This window comes from Rhinatrema bivittatum, chromosome 11 (genome assembly GCF_901001135.1).
Source record: "Rhinatrema bivittatum chromosome 11, aRhiBiv1.1, whole genome shotgun sequence".
In the NCBI taxonomy this organism is placed as follows: domain Eukaryota; kingdom Metazoa; phylum Chordata; class Amphibia; order Gymnophiona; family Rhinatrematidae; genus Rhinatrema; species Rhinatrema bivittatum.
This window is the reverse complement of record NC_042625.1, coordinates 4,744,766-4,763,600: the sequence shown is the minus strand read 5'-3', so window position 1 is coordinate 4,763,600 and position 18,835 is coordinate 4,744,766. Positions and strand designations below refer to the sequence as shown.

General features: G+C 47.6%; 1 protein-coding gene across 1 annotated transcript in view; it reads left to right on the top strand.

The window, feature by feature from the left end:
• CASTOR1 (cytosolic arginine sensor for mTORC1 subunit 1) overlaps positions 1–18,835 on the top strand; it is a 118,736-nt gene that overhangs the window by 86,363 nt on the left and 13,538 nt on the right. Inside the window, exons 5-7 of the mRNA XM_029571183.1 lie at positions 1,242–1,362; positions 10,814–10,915; positions 11,320–11,402. Coding sequence (XP_029427043.1) covers positions 1,242–1,362; positions 10,814–10,915; positions 11,320–11,402 — 306 coding nt within the window. The remainder of the gene's footprint in view (positions 1–1,241; positions 1,363–10,813; positions 10,916–11,319; positions 11,403–18,835) is intronic.

Here is an 18,835-nt window from a genome sequence, read left to right as displayed (position 1 = left end):
GGATGGTGTTTGTTCAGATTTATTACCAAAAATCATTGAGTTGATTACTTAAAGCAGGGGTCCCAAAACTCTGTTCAAGGGCCCAACCCAGTTGTGGGTTTTGGAATTTCCAGAATGAATATTCATGACATCTATTTGCATACAGTGGAGGCAGTGCAAGCAAATAGATCTCATGCATATTCATTGTGGAAATGAAGAATTGGGTTGTGGTCCTCGATGACTAAGCTCGGGTCCCATTCCAACCCCCTCAGCATCTTGCATTGCTTTGAGAAACAACATGAAAAAGGTCAGGAAGTTCAGTGGCCTTCCAGCTGATATTCCTGGTGATGACCAGTTATCTTCAATGTTATTAATTAGTTTTCTATTCTAATATCTTTGATCACTGGCACTTCTTTGTGAACACATTGTCTTGCATTTTGTTTTAAAATTAGGCTCAATCTGATTAGTGGGAAAAGATAATTTCAAGATTTCTTAGAATGATTTAATGCATTTATGGCAAATTTATGCTAGAACTCCTTTTCAAGTGAACAGTACCTAATTAGATGCATTGAACCAATCCATGTGAATTCTTTTTATAAAAAGTGTGTTTAAGGCTAGTGATTACATTGCAAGCCATGCTCCCTTGAAATATTGAGAAAGAAGGGATTAAACGAAAGAGCTTTTGTCTTAATTTTTTTCACTTCTTATAAACCTTACTTTTCTCAGTTTAGGGATTGTAATTTTTCTTTTCTTTTGATTATAATTGTGCCCCTTTCTGAGATTGCATGCTACAGACCAAGAGATTCCATTACATCTCCAGTGCTGTATAAAGTAGAGCTCGTAACTGTAGTCGCATAATAAGAACACTAGTAATTCCGAAGCACACAAGACCAGTAATGTGAATTTAAATATTTTAATCTTTTTGAAATTGTGTCCTTGCAATTCAGTATGGGTGCAGCCATGTTAGCAAGAATGGTGTAGATGACTGATCTGATTGGTCCGTATTGGCTGTGATGTCACAAATGATGCACAAACTGATTGGCTTCCCATCATGTGAGGTAAACTGGATACGTGGCTGCTTCCAGGGGCTTGGGAATTGCAGGGGAGCTGTTAAACCATTTCAAAAGTGACCAATCAGTCAAATTGATAGGTGGATATTTCTGTTTTGTGAGTGCACTTGAAATATTGTACAGTGGTGTATGGCCCTCTTCTGTCAAAGAACTAATATGGCTGCCTTTTTCTCCCCCCCACACCCACGATAGGAAGCCCTACTGTGCATCCAGTGCAGATTCCACATAATCGGTTTTGCATACTGACCCTGAACCCGGATACACTGCCAGGCATTGCCACCACTCTCATAGAAGTTTTATTCTATTCTCACAGGTAAGATTTGGAGTTCTCCTTCTGGGAAGTTGTCATGTGGATTTGGGTAATCTTGTGGTTTGTCCTGCATTTTTCTTTAAATGTGAGAAGAAAATAGTGTATCCATAGTGAGTTTAAAAAAAAAAGGCTGGTATGTCTTTCTGAAGCATTATCCTGAGACTTTTATTCCCCTGGTCTGCTGGCTAATGTTTTGTGGCTAAAGACAAGATAGAATAAAGCTGCTTTTTTTTTTTTTTTTTTAATTTTTGATCTTGTTACTGCTGTACCATATTTTGTCTGTTACATCCTCTGATACAGCAGCATGGTAGGAGAGACGGCAAGAATAGTTTCAGCCAACTTCATTAGTAGACAGAATAAGAACTATATCTTATATGGTTGCTGCGATCTATAAATCTAAAACAGAAGAGAAAATGGTGCAACATAATTTATAGATCACAGCTGAAGAGACTATTTAAAAACTTTTCTATACCGTTGCTAAGTTAAATACCGTCGCAATGGTTTACATGTAGGCACATATTTAATGTAGGTAAAAGTGTACTATAGTACATTCTAACAGGTGCCGTCAAAGGTTCGGTTACAATATATCATTAGACATAGTCATTTAGCGAAGTAGTTCATGGCCAATTGTACCAAGGTTCTTACACAGGTAGTTTTATTACACATAGTATTATAGTTATAGTTTATTGTGGTGTGGAGTTCATAGACTCATCTACTGTATAGTCCTAAGGACTGTGTGTCTGTGCCTTTCTGTCTTTTTTTCCTGAATAATTTCTCTATTCTCTCGTTTCTTTGTAAAATGCTTGTTTAAAAAGCCATGTTTTTAAACTTTTCTTGAATGCCTTGAGATCACTAATGAAGTAAAAGCAATTAACAAAATTAATGTAACAATAGGAAATATGTTTATTTAACCCTGTTAAATGTATAACGCTCCGGCGTAAGTTCCTGTTCATTGTACACCGACGTGATATCTTTGATGAGCGGCGGTATATAAAAAACTATAAATAAATAATAAAATAAATAAATATGTTTCTTGGATAAGTATTACATTTTATGTAACAGCGTTTAGCTGGTAATATTTAGGTGTCAGTTGCTTTAAACCAGGGATGGCCAATGCTGGTCCTTGAGAGCCACATACAGGCCAGGTTTTCAAGATATCAGCAATGAATATGCATGAGATATTTGCATGTGCTGCCTCCATCATATGCAAATCTCTCATGCATAGTCATTGTGGGCCTGTTTGTGGCTCCCGAGGACCGGAGTTGGCCATCCTTGCTTTAAACCCCCAGGCTCCACAGTTGTGATGTACTTGTGTGACTCTCAAGGTGGGCTTTGTTTTTACCTTCCATTTACCTAGAATTACTTCTGCTTCCCTCGGAGTGGAGAGGCCCAGTGGGTGGAGCGCTGGATGGGGGGGTAGGAGCAGATGTCTGTCCTGGGTTCAAGGTTCGGTGCTCTTGCTGACCTTGTGATCTTAAGCAAGTTGCTATTCTCTTTGCCTTGGGGGGGAGGGTATTTGTTTCAGTCTAGCTTTCCTGGTTAACAAATTTTATATTTCCTAGCGTGTAGCAGATGGACTCAAAACAAGTGGGTATAATGAGCTCGTGCTAGCAGTTGGAGACGGATCTGACGTCAGCACGGGTACATATACCCCCACAGGAAGTGTAGCAAATCAGTAATTTCCGTCTCCAAAGCAGTTTGGAGCTACCTCACACTCGCTGAGCATGTTTCCAAATTCTTACGACTAAATTCATAGAAGAAATCTACTGAAGACGAGCCCCGCACTCCTGTGGTGATACCAGGCGGTCACTCACCCAGTTGAGTTTCCCGAGCTGACTTCCGTGGTCCCTCGGAGGTAAGAGCCTCGGTCCGGTGGCCGGTTTGCGGCAGGGAACCAGCCCCCGAGTGAGAAGGGCTCGGGCGCGGCTTGGCCCCCGAGCGAGACGAGTTCGGGAGTGGCCTAGAGGCAGCCTCGGTCCCGGCGTGGACTTGGCCCCCCGAGCGAGACGAGTTCGGGCGCGGCCTAGAGGCAGCGGGTGCACTTCCTTCAGCGCGGCAGTGAAGGTACTCACCCTCTCCCCCCGCAGCCGGAGACCGCCCGGGTCGTAGCCAGGAAGCGCCGAAGACAAGGTAAGGCGTACATCTTTACTTGGTCTCCGAGGAAGTGTGGATTAACTGGGCTTGCCTACGGGGCAGCCCGCCAAGGAGGTCGCCATTTTGCCTGCCTACTCATCTTCGCCAACTAAGCGCACGTTGTTAGCGCACGCGATAGGCGCACGTTAGCGCACGCGATAGGCGCACGCGATAGGCGCACGCGATAGGCGCACTAAGCGCATGCTACTAGGATAGGCGCACATATATAAGACGCCCATTCTAGGCGCATGCTGTTACGCGCACTTGTTAAGCGCACATCATTGGGCGATACCGATTTTCAGGCGAATGGAGCATAAGAGAGCCCAGGCGGCCGCAGAGCCGGCACCTCCAGAATCTGGCATGAAAGCTCTAAGCCTCTGCTCAGCATGCAACCTCAGAGCCACACAGAGCGAGGAAGCAGACTCACTATGTGCCCAATGTGAGGAGGCCATGGGAGTTCCAGGACAGGACCGGCCCCAGCCCAGCGGTTCCTCAGGGAGCACACCGGACTTAGTGGGCCGCAGCGAGCAACCAGGGAACCCGAGAGACCTGGTGCCCCTACGGCCAGATTCCGGCTTCACTTTCCTGGGTGGAATTATTCAAGGGGCTTCACGCCTTTGTCCAGACGCAGTCTGCTCCTCTAATGGGTCTTTCCGTTCCGGTTGATCCGGCCCCTGGACCCTCAAGACCTAGGCACGGCCACTCGCCACCCGACAGCCCCGATTATGGGGATTCGGATTGCTCCCAGGAGAGTGAGGAGCCCCCCGAGTAAGGTGAACTTCCCTCAGAGATAGAGCCATATCGGACCATGAGGCGTTTCTTTCGGAAAGAGGATCTTTCAGGCCTGGTCTCGCAATGGCCATTCCGGGCCAGGATACCCCAGGGGACCCTAAAATGAACCCCCTGTTAGAGGGCCTGCGCCAACCGGCTCACCATTTTCTCCTCCTACAAGCAGCACAGCAGCTAATCGATCTGGAATGGAAGGCACCGGAGGCCTCATTCAAAGGGGGTCGGGCCTTAGCAGGCATGTACCCTCTGGATCCGGTGTCCAAGGAGCTGCTAGCATGCCCCAAGATAGACGCCATAGTTAACGCAATAGTGAAGCACACCACCATTCCGGTTGAGGGGGGAGCGGCCCTCAAGGATACGCATGACCGACGCATGGACACCATTCTGAAACAAGCCTTTGAGGTAGCAGCCATGTCCCTACGAATCGCGACCTGCTGCACCGTGGTGACGCGCTCCTGTTTATCACAGGCGAGAAACAACACCCAGGGAGCAGACATGGCATCAGCTCTCGCATTTCTCACTGACGCAGCCTCCGACCTCGTCCGTACGGCAGCCAAGGGAGTGTCCTCCTCAGTGGCAGCCAGAAGACAGCTTTGGTTACGTCATTGGGCGGCCGACTCGTCCTCCAAGACACGACTCACAAGAATGCCCTTTAAGGGTTCACTACTGTTCGGCAGCGATCTCGAGAACTGGGCTACTAGATGGGCTGCCTCTCCTTTACCCCGTTTACCAGAAGACAGGCCGAGGAGGAGCCAGCGGTCCTTTTCTAGACCTTCCAGAGGTAGAAATTCTCAGCGCTTCAACCCTTACAGGTCTCGCTATCTAGCGCCTCGTTCCCAGGCCAGGAACCAGCCCTTTCGGGCTAAGCACAACAAGAAGAGAACCGGCTCGGGTTCTGGCCCCGGCCGCAACCCACAATGACAATCAGCTGACCCATCCGGGGGTAGCAGCCATAGGGGGCAGGCTAACCCTCTTCTACCGCAGGTGGGTTGAGATCATTTCGGACCAGTGGGTCCTCACCATCATCCAAGAAGGATATTACCTAGATTTCCTTTGGCTTCCGCCGAACAAGTTTGTGGAATCTCCTTGTTCACCGCTCAAGGCAGCGGCACTAGAAGTGACCTTACAGAGGTTCCTGGCCCTAAAAGCCATAATCCCAGTACCTGCAGAAGAGATAAATTCTGGGCATTATTCCATTTATTTCATAGTACCCAAGAAGGAGGGCGCTTTCAGGCCCATCCTGGACCTCAAGTCAGTCAACAGACACCTACGGGTCCCCAGCTTTCGCATGGAAACTCTACGGTCTGTCAAGAATTCAGTACAGCCAGGGGAGTTTCTCACCTCCCTAGATCTGTTGGAAGCCTATTTACATATCCCAATCCATTGGGATCACCAGCGCTATTTACGCTTCAAAGTCCTGAATCAGCACTTCCAGTTCCGAGCTTTACCCTTCGGGCTAGCCACCGTGCCGCGGATCTTTACTAAGGTCATAGTAGTAGTGGCAGGCACACTCAGGAAGGAAGGAATTCTCGTCCATCCCTACCTGGACGATTGGCTGATGAGGGCAAAGTCACCAGAGGAGAGCCACCGGGCAACCAACAGAGTTATAACTCTTCTGGAAAGCCTCGGATGGGTAGTCAACAAAAGCAAGAGCTCCCTACAGCCGTCCCAGTCGCTGGAATACCTAGGGGTCCAATTTGACACCCGAGAAGACAAGGTCAGCCTGACCTCCAAGAGAAAATCAAAACTCCGGGATCATCTGCAGGCCCTGCTGAGCGCCAGCCGGCCCACAGTTCGGGATTACCTACAGGTCCTCGGCCTCATGGCATCCACTCTGGAGGTGGTGCCATGGGCGCGGGCTCATATGAGACCATTGCAATGCGCCCTTCTATCTCAATGGAGCCCACGATCACAGAACTACACCGTTACACCTACCTCTACCGGCCAGAGTGCGATATCAGCTACGGTGGTAGTTGCAGCCCAGCCACATGAGCCCGGGGTCGAGAATGTCCTCCCCAACCTGGATTCTGCTCACCACAGATGCCAGCCTGAACGGTTGGGGAGCACACTGCGAGGAACTCACCGCCCAAGGGCGGTGGACCGGAGAAGAGTCAAGGTGGAACATCAACCGACTAGAGGCACGGGCAGTCAGGCTAGCGTGCCTGCGATTTGCTCACAGACTTCGCGACAGAGAGGTCAGAGTGATGTCAGACAACGCCACCACGGTGGCATACATCAATCGTCAGGGCGGAACCAGAAGCCAACAAGTGTCCCTGGAAATAACTCCCCTGATAATTTGGGCAGAAGCAAATCTCCAGGACATCTCCGCCGTCCACATCGCCGGGAAGGACAACACAACTGCAGACTTCCTCAGCAGAGAGAGCCTAAACGCGGGGGAATGGCAGCTGTCACCCACAGCTTTCCAGATGATTGTGGATCAGTGGGGGACGCCAGCCATGGACCTATTAGCGGACAGGTCCAACGCTCAAGTTCCCAGATATTTCAGCCGCAGGCGGGATCCTCGAGCCCAGGGGATCGATGCCCTGGTACAGCCGTGGCCTCAGGGGATCCTGCTATATGCCTTTCCTCCGTGGCCCCTGCTGGGCGCCATTGTACACAGGATTCAGCAACACAAAGGCCTAGTTCTTCTAGTGGCCCCGGACTGGCCAAGAAGACCCTGGTACGCAGACATGAGAAGACTACTGGCAGGGAATCCTCTTCGCCTGCCTCCACACAGGGATCTGCTGCGGCAAGGTCCCATCCTCCAAGAGGATCCAGCTCAATTCTCTCTTACGGTCTGGCCATTGAGAGGGCTAGATTGAAGAAAAGAGGATACTCGGAGCCGGTTATAGATACACTCCTCCGAGCACGCAAGTTCTCCACATCACTGACATATATCAGGATCTGGAGAGTTTTTGAAGACTGGTGTGACTCTCACAGCACCAACTCACATGCCGCTAAGATTCCTATTATTTTGGACTTCCTACAAGATGGACTTCAGAAGGGTCTGACCCTCAGCTCCATCAAGGTTCAGGTAGCAGCGCTGTCTTGCTACGGTCTCAGGAGTGACGGCAACACCATTGCCAAACACCCAGACGTCACACGTTTCCTGAAAGGAGTCAAACACCACCACTGAAGTGGCCAGTGCCCTTGTGGAACCTCAACCTAGTGTTGGACTTTCTAGCGGGATCCGCCTTCAGGCCCCTTCTAGGCCTGTCTCTTCGTTTGTTAACTTTGAAGATGGTGTTCTTGCTGGCTGTGTGTTCAGCACGCCGCATCTCAGAGCTACAAGCACTGTCCTGCCGTGATCCGTGTCTCAGAATCACTCCAGAAGCTATCCATCTTCGTACAGTTCCATCCTTTTTACCCAAAGTGGTCTCACACTTTCACCTCAACCAAACCATATCCTTGCCTACTACGGAAGGTTTGAAGAAGTCGGAGGAAGGTCGAATGCTACGCCATCTCGAGATCGACTGCTGTCCAGATATCTGGAAATGTCAGAAGCAGTATGAAGGACGGACCACCTGTTTGTCCTGCACAACGGGAAGAAGCAAGGGGAAGCGGCCTCACGGCCAAACATCGCCCGCTGGATTAAAGAGGTTATCAAGGCAGCCTACATAGAGGCGGGAAAACAACCGCCTCTACAGGTCAAGGCTCATTCTACCAGAGCACAATTGGCCTCTTGGGCAGAAGCTAAGCTGCTGTCGCCTGCAGAGATATGTAAAGCGGCGACGTGGTCCTCCCTCCATACCTTCTCCAGATTCTACCGTCTGGATGTCCAGGCCCGGGAGGACACAGCATTTGTGAGGGCAATCCTAAACGGTCCTCGGGCAGCCTCCCGCCCAGTCCGGGAGTAGCTTTTGTACATCCCATTTGTTTTGAGTCCATCTGCTACACGCTAGGAAATGTTGAGATTATCAGGTAAGTAATCTCCTTTTCCTTAGTGTGTGCAGATGGACTCAGCATCCCGCCCGGCTGCCGGTATACATGGGGATTTGCCGACTCACGGTACGCCATGTTTTCTTATATAGGGATCCACCCTGCCGGGTGTCGACGCCTTCCAGCTGAGTACACTGGCGGTCTCCAGCTACCATCAATTGGTCAGGGTAATCCTGTTGTTTAATCGATCGATCAGTCACACATATATCCATAACAGCTTTTGCAAGGAAGATTACTGAGTTGATGCACTTCCTGGGGGGGTATATGTACCCGTGCTGACGTCAGATCCATCTCCAACTGCTAGCACGAGCACACTATACCCATTTGTTTTGAGTCCATCTGCATACACTAAGGAAAAGGAGATTATCAGGTAAGTAATCTCAACATTTTTCTCTAGAGCTTTGTAAGATTCTGCTGGTAGCCACCTCTTACTGGCTAGACATTTAGTGTAAGCATTGATTTACATTAATTAAAATTAGAATAGTTGGGCTAGATTTTGTTTCTTGCCTTTTGGAATAAAATCACTGAAATGTAAATCTTGGCAGTGTTTAATATGTGAATATTGCCTCCTTGTCTGCTCTGTGCAACACTTGAGGGTTCCTGGCTTTTGTATTTTTGCTTGTGGGAGTTAATTTTACGATTTTGGTGATGTATGGAGAGTTTAAAATGTTGACACTTTTAAATTTGATATCTAAATGTTCCCAGAATTCCCTTGATCTCACCCCCCTCATCTTAAATTTGGTTAGTTGTGTAACGTCGCTGCCTCAGAGTGCTGGTTAATGGGTTTATTTGGGAGTATAACTCCTTCACATGTTACTTGTGCAGACAAGAGTGAGTTCCCTGGCTGTAAACGGACACAGTGCGGGCTCTCAGAATACACTCACCTGCCACTTACATCAACATACCAGACTGTGTGCATAACAGAGATTCATTTCTTTGTGGTGTTGTTCCTGGCCAGAATCTGCCATCTCTTTCAGATCATTCTGAGGTTAGTGCTGCTACAGGCATCGCTTCCTCCTCTATCAGATAGAACGGGAGCGGTCAACTGGCATCTGATGAGCCGCATGCAGCTCCCATCGGTCTGCATTACCAGGAAAAGAGACTAAGGAGAGCAGGCTGGCAGATTCTGGCTCTTCCACCCCACCCAAGAGGAGCACAAGTCATTTCTGGCCCTTCTCCTCCCCTCCTCTCAGGAGAGCTGGCTGCAGGGGGCAGAAGAGTGAGCTGCCAACAGGGTGAATTCAGACTCCCAATCCCGCGAGGAAGTGGAGGAGAACAGGACAGTTGTGACCAGGAGGAGGACTATTTGTCTGGAAGAGCAGGAGGAGGAGAGTTGCTGGCCACTGACTTCTTCCTCTGGTTGGGGGAGGGAAGAAGAGAATGGAAATAGGAGACACCACTCCCCCCACTCCCGGGATTGGGGGAAGGACTAGAGGGGTGAATTGAGGATCACAGAGATGGGGAGGATGGGCAAGAAAATAGTGCATTGAACACTAGTGGGGGGGGGGGGGGGGGGGGGGGGGGCTTGAGGACCACCAGGGATTGGAGGGGAACTTGTGGACCACTGGGGGATTTTATGGGAGGAGAGAATTTCATCACCAGGTTAGCAGGTTGTGGGGCTGAAATACCACAATGGATTTGGAGTGGAGATTTGAGGCCTGCTGGGATGATCAGGGTAAAACTAATTGAGGATCACTGGGGGGTCATAAGGGGGAGCTGGGGATGGCAGGCATTGGCGGGAGAGAGAGAAGAGTGGGATATGAGGGGGACCCTGGAGGTTGAGTACTTGTAGGTGGTGGGGAGTTAAGCACAGGTGGGACGTCTGAATTATGATGGGGATATGTAATTATCTCCATGTTCTGGGAGAAAAAATATCTAATTGTGGCTTGCACTGTCTTCCTATGCCCAGAAAACAGGAGAGGCACCTGTTACTGAATTTACGCACTAGATTTAAGCTTTTGTGGAGAGAATGAGGGGATAGACTGGAGGTAACTAGTGGGGATCAAGGAGTAGTGAGAGAGGGTCTGGTGGGATGGATTAGGGGGAGAAGGGTCAGGAGAGGATAGACGGGGAATTGAGAGACTGGTAAAGAGAGGGAGGAAGAGATGGAAAAGACTGGGGATGAGGGTAAAATTGAGAGAGTTGGCCTTAAGGGGGAGGGGGTTGTCTGTCCCTCTTCCATCCTCCTTAAAGGGGATGCTGTCTGCTCTTGTGTATTCTAGTTTTGTGGCTCTTCGTGTGTGAAAGGTTAGTGATATGTTTGGGTCTGGAAGATGTGGAAAAAACTTTTTTTTTTTTTTTTTTTTTTTGCATTTGCTCTTCTTACTGTTGCAGTTATTTTTAAAAATTTTAAGACACCCTCCTAGGTTTGGAGCAGGGTACAATAAAACAGGCATAAAAACATACTCGCATACAAAATCAGAGAGCAATCATTCCACAAAGAGACAAAGGAAGCTTCTACTCTACTGGATCATACGTGACCCTAGCTATTGAGTAGTTTTCTTCCTAAAGATGACGTCTCTCCCAGCCCCATGCAGGTTTCAGTGGCTTTCTGCAGCATTTTCCCAGTAACCTCAATCTTTCTGTATTGCAGTGTTCCAAAGGACGACCAGGACCTTAACTCCATCCGGTTCTTTGCCTTTTCTCTGATTGAGGGCTACATCTCTATTGTTATGGACACAGAGACCCAGAAGAAGTGAGTGTAAAGCTAGGAGGTTGGATGTGAAGTGCCTATGCCCATTTTCTCCAGATAACCATTTGTGAAAGTTAAAAAAACAGATCAGCTGAAAGGACTCTAGCAGTTTCCAAAGCTTTCATTACGAAACATTCACTAGCGTTAAGTATTCTGTACTCAATTACTGGGGTAGATATTTTTTTTTTTAAAGGTGCATATCCCTTCTTTTTTTTTTAAACAGATGGCTTGGTGAGTCAGGTTCTTCCTTTATAATATAAGTTTAGTCTGAAAGTGAAGTCTCTCAAAGCCTCAGAAGTTCAGCCTTCGTTTTCTGTTAATTCTTGACCTTATGCAGAGATGGACCATATGCTTCTGGGTGGATTCTCTTTGCAGAGTTAGTCACGGCATCTATTTCCTGTTTCAAGGTTTCCCAGTGACCTTCTCCTGACCAGCTCCTCTGGGGAGCTCTGGCGCATGGTGAGGATTGGAGGGCAGCCCCTAGGATTTGGTAAGTTTTACCCAGTTCCAGAAAAATGGTTCCCACTGACAGAGCCACATCTGACAATCCTATAAACCACTAAAGATTTTGTCATGTCCGCCACCTCTTTGCTGCCCACAGATGAGCTCAGAGCTGGTGTCTGACTGCTTGTGGTATGTACCTAAGTAAAGTGCAGCTTATCCAATGCTGGGTTTTTTTTTTCCTCTCCCATAATATATGTAGTACAAAGAATATAATTTCTTCATTAACCTGTTTTTATCACAAATCAACTATGCACTGCAGCGTCTCCTTTGTTGTAGGAAGCGTGTGCAAGATATACCTGTGCATTTCTGAGCAGCCAGTTATAATAAAAATTCATCATCCACCAAAACAAACTGAATTAGCCTTTTCTCAGGTGAAAACTTAGCGAAAGTCAGTGTGCTTTCATATTTTCCCTGCATAACCCAGATGGAGAAGTAGAAAGATGCAGGACTTTGTTCAAGGGCTTGTCCTTGGACAGAAGTGACAGGAACTCACAAGGGGAAGGTAATAGTGGACCTGATGTATGTGAACTGAGAAAAGGTGATCATCAGATGGGATGGTTTGAGAGAGGAGTCCTGCTAAAGTCCTGGGTTTCAAGAATGCCAACGGGTAGGGTGGGACAAGATAGCTGAAGTAGAAGGAACTAAAAAGAAGTATGGAGAGAACATCCGAGCTTTGTTAAAATAAAAGCAGGAAAAAGAGGCCAATATGATTCTCAAAAGAAGGTGCCGGAAGGGCAAAAAACCGAGCATTTGGAGCTTATAAAGGATCTCAGAGAATCATAGAAGAGAATATTTGGTGAAGCTGAAAGAGGAGGGGAAATAATGAAGATGGCAGAAGAAAAGAGAGCTAAAGAGGGTGTGAAGCAAGACTCTTGTCCTCTGCAGGAAAGAGAGTAAAAAAAGTCTGAGTGGCAGCTCTTTAGGGAATAGACAGAATGAGAAGTGCTTTGAGAGCCTGAGGACTGCCTGAGGAGATTCAATGCAAAAAGTGCAGTTTGGTCCATTTCGGATGTAGATGTCCAGGAAAGCAGTGCGCACACAAGATGTGCGCCGGGTAGAAGAGAGACCTTGGAGTGAAGCGAAACAATATGATAAGGAGGCAGCCAGAGCCAGCAGAAACGGAGGTGGCAATGGCGAAACCTCACCTGGAATATTGTCAAGTTGTGGAGGGCTGGAGGAGATCCGGACAAGGGTTACCAAAATCATATGGAGTTTACTCCGAAAGCAGAGGCTTAAGGACCTAATATGAGGAAAGACTAAAGAGGTTAGGGCTGTTCAGCTTGGAGAAGAGACGACTGAGGGGGGATATGACAGAGGTGTTTAAAATCATGAGAGGTCTAGAACGGGTAGATGTGAATCGGTTATTTACTCTTTCGGATAGTAGAAGGACTAGGGGACACTCCATGAAGTTAGCATGGGGCACATTTAAAACTAATCGGAGAAAGTTCTTTTTTACCCAACGCACAATAAAGCTCTGGAATTTGTTGCCAGAGGATGTGGTTAGTGCAGTTAGTGTAGCTGTGTTTAAAAAAAGGATTGGATAAGTTCTTGGAGGAGAAGTCCATTACCTGCTATTAATTAAGTTGACTTAGATAATAACTGTTGCTAGTAAATAGCGGTGGTTAACATGGAATAGACTTAGTTTTTGGGCACTTGCCAGGTTCTTATAGCCTGGGTTGGCCACTGTTGGAAACAGGATGCTGGGCTTGATGGACCCTTGGTCTGACCCAGTATGGCATGTTCTTATGTTCTCTTACCTTTAAATGCCGTCCCTATCCAGGGTGGCTCACAACAAAAACACTTAGTGCCAGAATAGATAAAGCACAGTAAAACAAAATTAAAGGACACAAATCAATACAATGGAAAAGCATAAAAAAAATGTCAACAAATGACTTCATAAAATACACAAAATACAAGTAGGGATTCAGGAAAAAATCAGAATATGTAGAACAGAGAGGAGACACGGGGGGGGGGGGGGGAAATTGACATTAATAGATCACAAAGCTATAAACTGGGCACAAGAAACAAACCTCTCTTTCAGAGGGATCGCAGTACGACATGCAGGGGAGGTAGAATCAGAAGTAAGGTCAGAACATTTCTTTGTGGGAAAGGGTGGTGGATGCATGGAACGGACTCACAATGGAAGCGGTAAAGATAAATGGTAAAGAAATTCAAAAATGCATGAGCGCAGCAGAGGATCTTTAGTGGCAAGGAGATGAGAGGTTGGGGAGAGGTTGTGCTCCTTGGGCAGGGCAGGCTGCATAAGCCTGAGAGTCCTTGTCTATTTTATTTAACTGTGGTAGGAAAATGGTTGGAAGGTTAAAGGATTTAATTTAATTAAAAAGAAAACCTTTGCTTCCTTGAAAGAGAGGGCAAATAAAGGAAATGTGACCCAGTGGGCATTAGTACCAGCAGGCTACAGTGCTCTAGAAATCAATCGGACCAGGACCAGTCCAGTAAGACTTGAGGGTTCCTAGGAAGCCAGATGTTCAGTCACCAGCCCAGGTTTAGATCAGTACAAACCTTGGGGGGCCAATGTATTAAGCTGTGCTAAGCTTACTGTGGGGTTTTTCAGCGCTAATATTGTCCTGGTATGTACAAAGGGCTTTAGTGCCTAATAGAAACACCATGATAGGCTCTGCGCAGATTACAGGTTAATAGGCTTATTTAGGCTAATTAGCTATTACCCTGCAATGCAAAGAGATGGGCCAAACCCCCTCCCTGAGGTCCAGCCAGGTGGTCTGGGCCCAGATCTTCCCTCTTTTAAATGCTCAAGTTGTCCAGCAGGTCCAGGGCTTTCCTCCTACCAGGCCCCTCGTGCTCAGCTTAAAATATAAAAAGCCACATGCAAGTCCCCTAAATTCCTCCTCCCCCACCCAGGACCCCCTTTTTGGAGAACCTCCTCCAGCAGGGCTATTCCTGATTGGTCCTTTCACCGACTCAATTCAGTGTAAACACCAATCCTTTCAGCCTTCTGAAAGAGGATTGTCCTTCACTGTCTGCCAATTGGTCCCTCCACTGTCACATGTCAGTGAAAGAACCAATCCCCTTTCAAAAGGCTGTCCTGAAAGAGGATTGATCTTTTCACTGTCAGTGAAAGGGCAATCTGAACAGTCCTGCTGGAGGATTTCCTGGATAGGGAGGGGAGGGATTTAGGGGGCTGGGGAATTGCATGTCGCCTTTATTTTCTAAGGGAAGTGATAGGGGCCTGACCTTAGGGGGGGGGGGGGTTCTCTGCATGCTAGGGAGGGAGCTAGGATTTATTTTTTTTAACACTGGCATGCACATAGACCACAAGCGAAAAAAAAAAGTATATTTTTAGTGTGTAGACAGATGGACTCAGGACCAGTGGGATTATGCTCCTCTGCCAGCAGATGGAGACAGAGCAAGCTGACATCACAGTATATATATATATAACCCTGCAGTGACCCCCAGCCTGCCAGGATTCTCTGTCGCCAGCTGAGGGTGGACATGCATCTCCCTATGGGGATTGCTTTGAGCCTTTTAAAAGGAGAAATTTGAAATTCTAAATTCAGGAAAAGAAAGCCCCGCTCTCCTGTGGTGATACCTAAAGGTCCCTCCCCCAGTTGAGAATTCCTGAGGCGATTTCCATGGTCCCTCAGAGGTGTGCCTTGGTCCGGTAGCTGGGTTTCCCGGTGTGGACTTAATTGCTAGTTAAGCTGAAAGGCAGTGGGTACAGGAGGCCACGAACAGCGGTGACAGCAGATGCCCTCTCCCCCTGCAGCCGAAGACTTTGTATTCAGCTGGTAAGTGCTGGGCCCAAGTAAGGATTAAAAAAAAAAAAAAAAAAAAAGTGTTACCTGAATCAGAGGGGTTTCAGGACTTCCGGTCTCTGTTCTCGGCATGCTGATGTTCGTTCGTTCGTTCCCATTTCTGTTGGGGGAACTGGGCAGCCTGGTGGGTTGTGTGGCGGTGGGCTAGGCCCCGCACTTAGGCTTTTTTTCTTGCATGCTGCGTGGTAGGCCATGGTGGCCGTTTTCTGCTGCCCTCTAGGGGCTGTTGGTGTGCGCAGTATGTCTCCCAACGCGTGCATAGAGCCGTGCTTTTTACATGTATAAACCTTTTAACATGTTTAACTTGATGCACAGATTGTGCAAGTGCCGCCTTTTAGGTGCTTATTTTTTGGGTGCATTTCATTTTTGAGTGCGAGCCGTTCCAACACATGTTTACTGCAGTAATGGTGTGCCAGTAAGCAAGAAGCCTAAGCGTCTTCCTATATATGTTGCCTGTCATATTAGGGCTTCTCAGCCTCACCTGGCTTCTAACCTGAGTCAATGCTGCTCAGGGAGAGTTGTTTTCCTCGGACTTTGCTAAGCCTGTATCCTCCCATTCTGATGATGGGTTGGTCCCGGCTTTGACTGGAGAGATGGCAGCTCTTGGCCTCTCCACTGTGAGGGTAGTTCTGTAGGACCAGCTCCAGTTCCTTCTAGGCTTGGTCTGGACCCGGCTGCTCTTTCTTGGGTGGAATTTTTCAAGGCTTACAAGCCTTTCTTCAGGCACAGTCCTCTGCTTCCCCCATTTCTGTCCAGTCGGACCCTCAGCTGGTGGCTCCCTCTTCCAGTCCTTTGCTTAAGCACCAGGGTTCACCTCTGCTCTCTGTGGGTGTTCCTGAAAGGAATTCAGATGGCACTGATGATGAGGTCGATCCTGATTCCCTGGAAGATGGGGATATTTCTTCAGGGCTGGAACATATCGAACCATGTTGCGGTTCTTTCATAGAGATGAATTGCTGGCCCTGATTTCCCAGACCTTGAAACAGTTGGGTGTGCCTGGTTTGGATGCTATTGTCAGAGCTGAGGAAGAATCATTTTTGGTTTCCTTACATAAAACCTCTTGTTTTTTTGTTTGTTTTTTTTTCCTGGTAATGGATGCCATCCAGAAGTTGATTGATCTGGCAAATTTTAAAGAGGGGGTCTGACATTGGTAGGCCTGTACTCCCTGGAACCAGCTGTGAGAGCATTTGCATTTTCCCAAAGTGGATGCTCTGGTATGTGCCATGTCTAAGTGGACGACTATCCCTGTAGAGGGAGGAGTGGCCTTGAAGGATGTACATTGTAGAAAGATTGAGGCTATTCTTAAGCAAACCTTTGAGGCAGTGGCAAATTTACAGATTGCCTCCTGTTGCGCCCTAGTGGCGAGATCTTGTCTTCTGCTCTCTCAGGAGGTTGAGTCTGGAGGGAATTCCAGAGCGGTTATGGAACCTGTTGCTGCCTTCTTAGCAGACGCAGGCTGTGATTTGGTCCGGACCTTGGCCAGAGTGGCTAAGGTGATAGCAGCCAGGCATCAACTCCAGTTGCAAAACTGGTCAGCTGACAGTTTCCAAAGCCAATCTTACCAAGATTCCCTTTAAAGGCTCGATCTTGTTTGGGAGCGAGTTGGAGAAACTGGCCAGTAAGTGGAGCGAATCTCCGGGCCCTCTGTTGCCGGAGGATAAGAAACAGTTACAGCGCCCTTTTTGGTATGAGGAGGGGGGTCGTTTCTGGGGTTCCAGCATTTTTGTCCCTACAGAGGACTCTCCTTTCGGTAGGCCTCAGTCTTTTTTGTCCCCGGCATTTTTGTCCCTACAGTGGACTCTCCTTTCGGTAGGCCTCAGTCTTTTTTGTCCCCGGCAGCCCAGGAGAGAGGAGTGGGCTTGGGTGGTGGACCTTCCTGAGCTTCCCAAAGAAGGTTTGCTGACCCACCTTTGGAACAGGAAATAGGGGGTGTCTTTCTCTTATCTGAAGTGGGTCGCGATCACATCAGACCTGTGGGTCCTGGAGGTGATATGTGAAGGGTATGCACTGGAATTTCACAGTATTCCTTGGGACATGTTCACAGTGTCCCTTTGCCACTCCCTGCAGAAGAAGCAGGCAGTGGAGTTCATGCTTCAAAGGCTCCTCAGACTGAGGGCTGTGGTTCCGGTGCCCAAGTCTCAAAGTATGGGGCAATATTCCATTTATTTTGTTGTGCTCAAGGAGGACTCCTTTCATCCCATCTTGGATCTCAAGAGGGTCAACCATCACTTGAAAGTCATTCATTTTCGAATGGAAACCTTACGCTCTCTAATAATGGCGGTGCAGTTGGGGGAATTTCTGACTTCCTTGGATCTGCCAGAGGCTTACCTTCATATTTCCATCCAATTGGAACACCGCTTTCTACGCTTTGCGGTGTTGGGGCGCCATTATCAGTTTCAGGCGCTGCCTTTTGGTCTAGCCAAAAGGACAACCATATAAGGATAAGGACAACCATATATACTCGCTCTACTGGATCTACTGCCTTCGACACCATGAACCATTCTTATTACAACGACTTGCAGACATTGGCATCAAGAACTGCATTCAATTGGTTCAAATCCTTCCTTGAAAACAGGTTCTTCAAGGTGAGGATCAACAAAGAATCACACCCAGTCAGATCCAACCTGGGTGTCCCCCAGGGATCATCTCTCTCACCCACTCTTTTCAACATCTACCTCCTCCCGCTCTGCCATCTACTCACTAACCTAAAGTTAACTCACTACCTCTATGCGGACGACATCCAGATCCTCATCCCTATCACAGAGTCGCTTCACAAAACTTGGTCCCATTGGAATAGTTGCCTCCAATCCATCAACTGACTTCTTACTAGCCTCAACCTCGTCCTCAATACCAACAAGACAGAGATCCTTCTAATAGCTACTACGTGGAGATAATACCCTTATTCAATATACATACACACGGTTAATGCGACTCCAACATTGCTCTAAGCTTCACGGTAAGAGGAAATGTGGAAAAAAAAAAAGGATTTGCATTCACAAAAAAGCGGGGTGTAGCTTGCTTGTTACGGCAATTACTACCCCCAAACCAAATAAGCCTGATACTTTACTTTCAATGCATAGCCAGCATAGCTCTCTGCTTCAACGGCAGGGGAGAAAGTCTGTTACTTCACTTTCAACGCATAGCTTGCTGCTTCAACGGCAGGGGAGAAAGTCTGTTACTTCACTTTCAACGCATATCCAGCATAGCTCTCTGCTTCAACGGCAGGGGCAATCTAGAAAAGAGGATCTATATATAGACAACAACCAACAAGGACTGAATTACATAGTCGAGTAAACAAAAGCATGGGTGTAGCTTATTGAGGCGGTTACTACCCCTAACTAAGCTACATATTCAATTAGATGCAGTTCCAACACTGCTCTCTACATTAATGGTGGGGTGGAAGGGAAATAGAACTAAAAGGTACTAACAGCCAAGCGTAACAAGAGGGAAAAAAAAAAGTGCATAGCTTGCTGGGCAGACTGGATGGGCCGTTTGGTGGTCTTCTGCCGTCATTTCTATGTTTCTATGTTTCTAGGACAACTACATCGTTCCTCTCAACTCCCCAAGTTCTTCCCAACTATCCAAAACTACAGTTAATCGCTCTTCACAAGTGAGAGACCTGGGT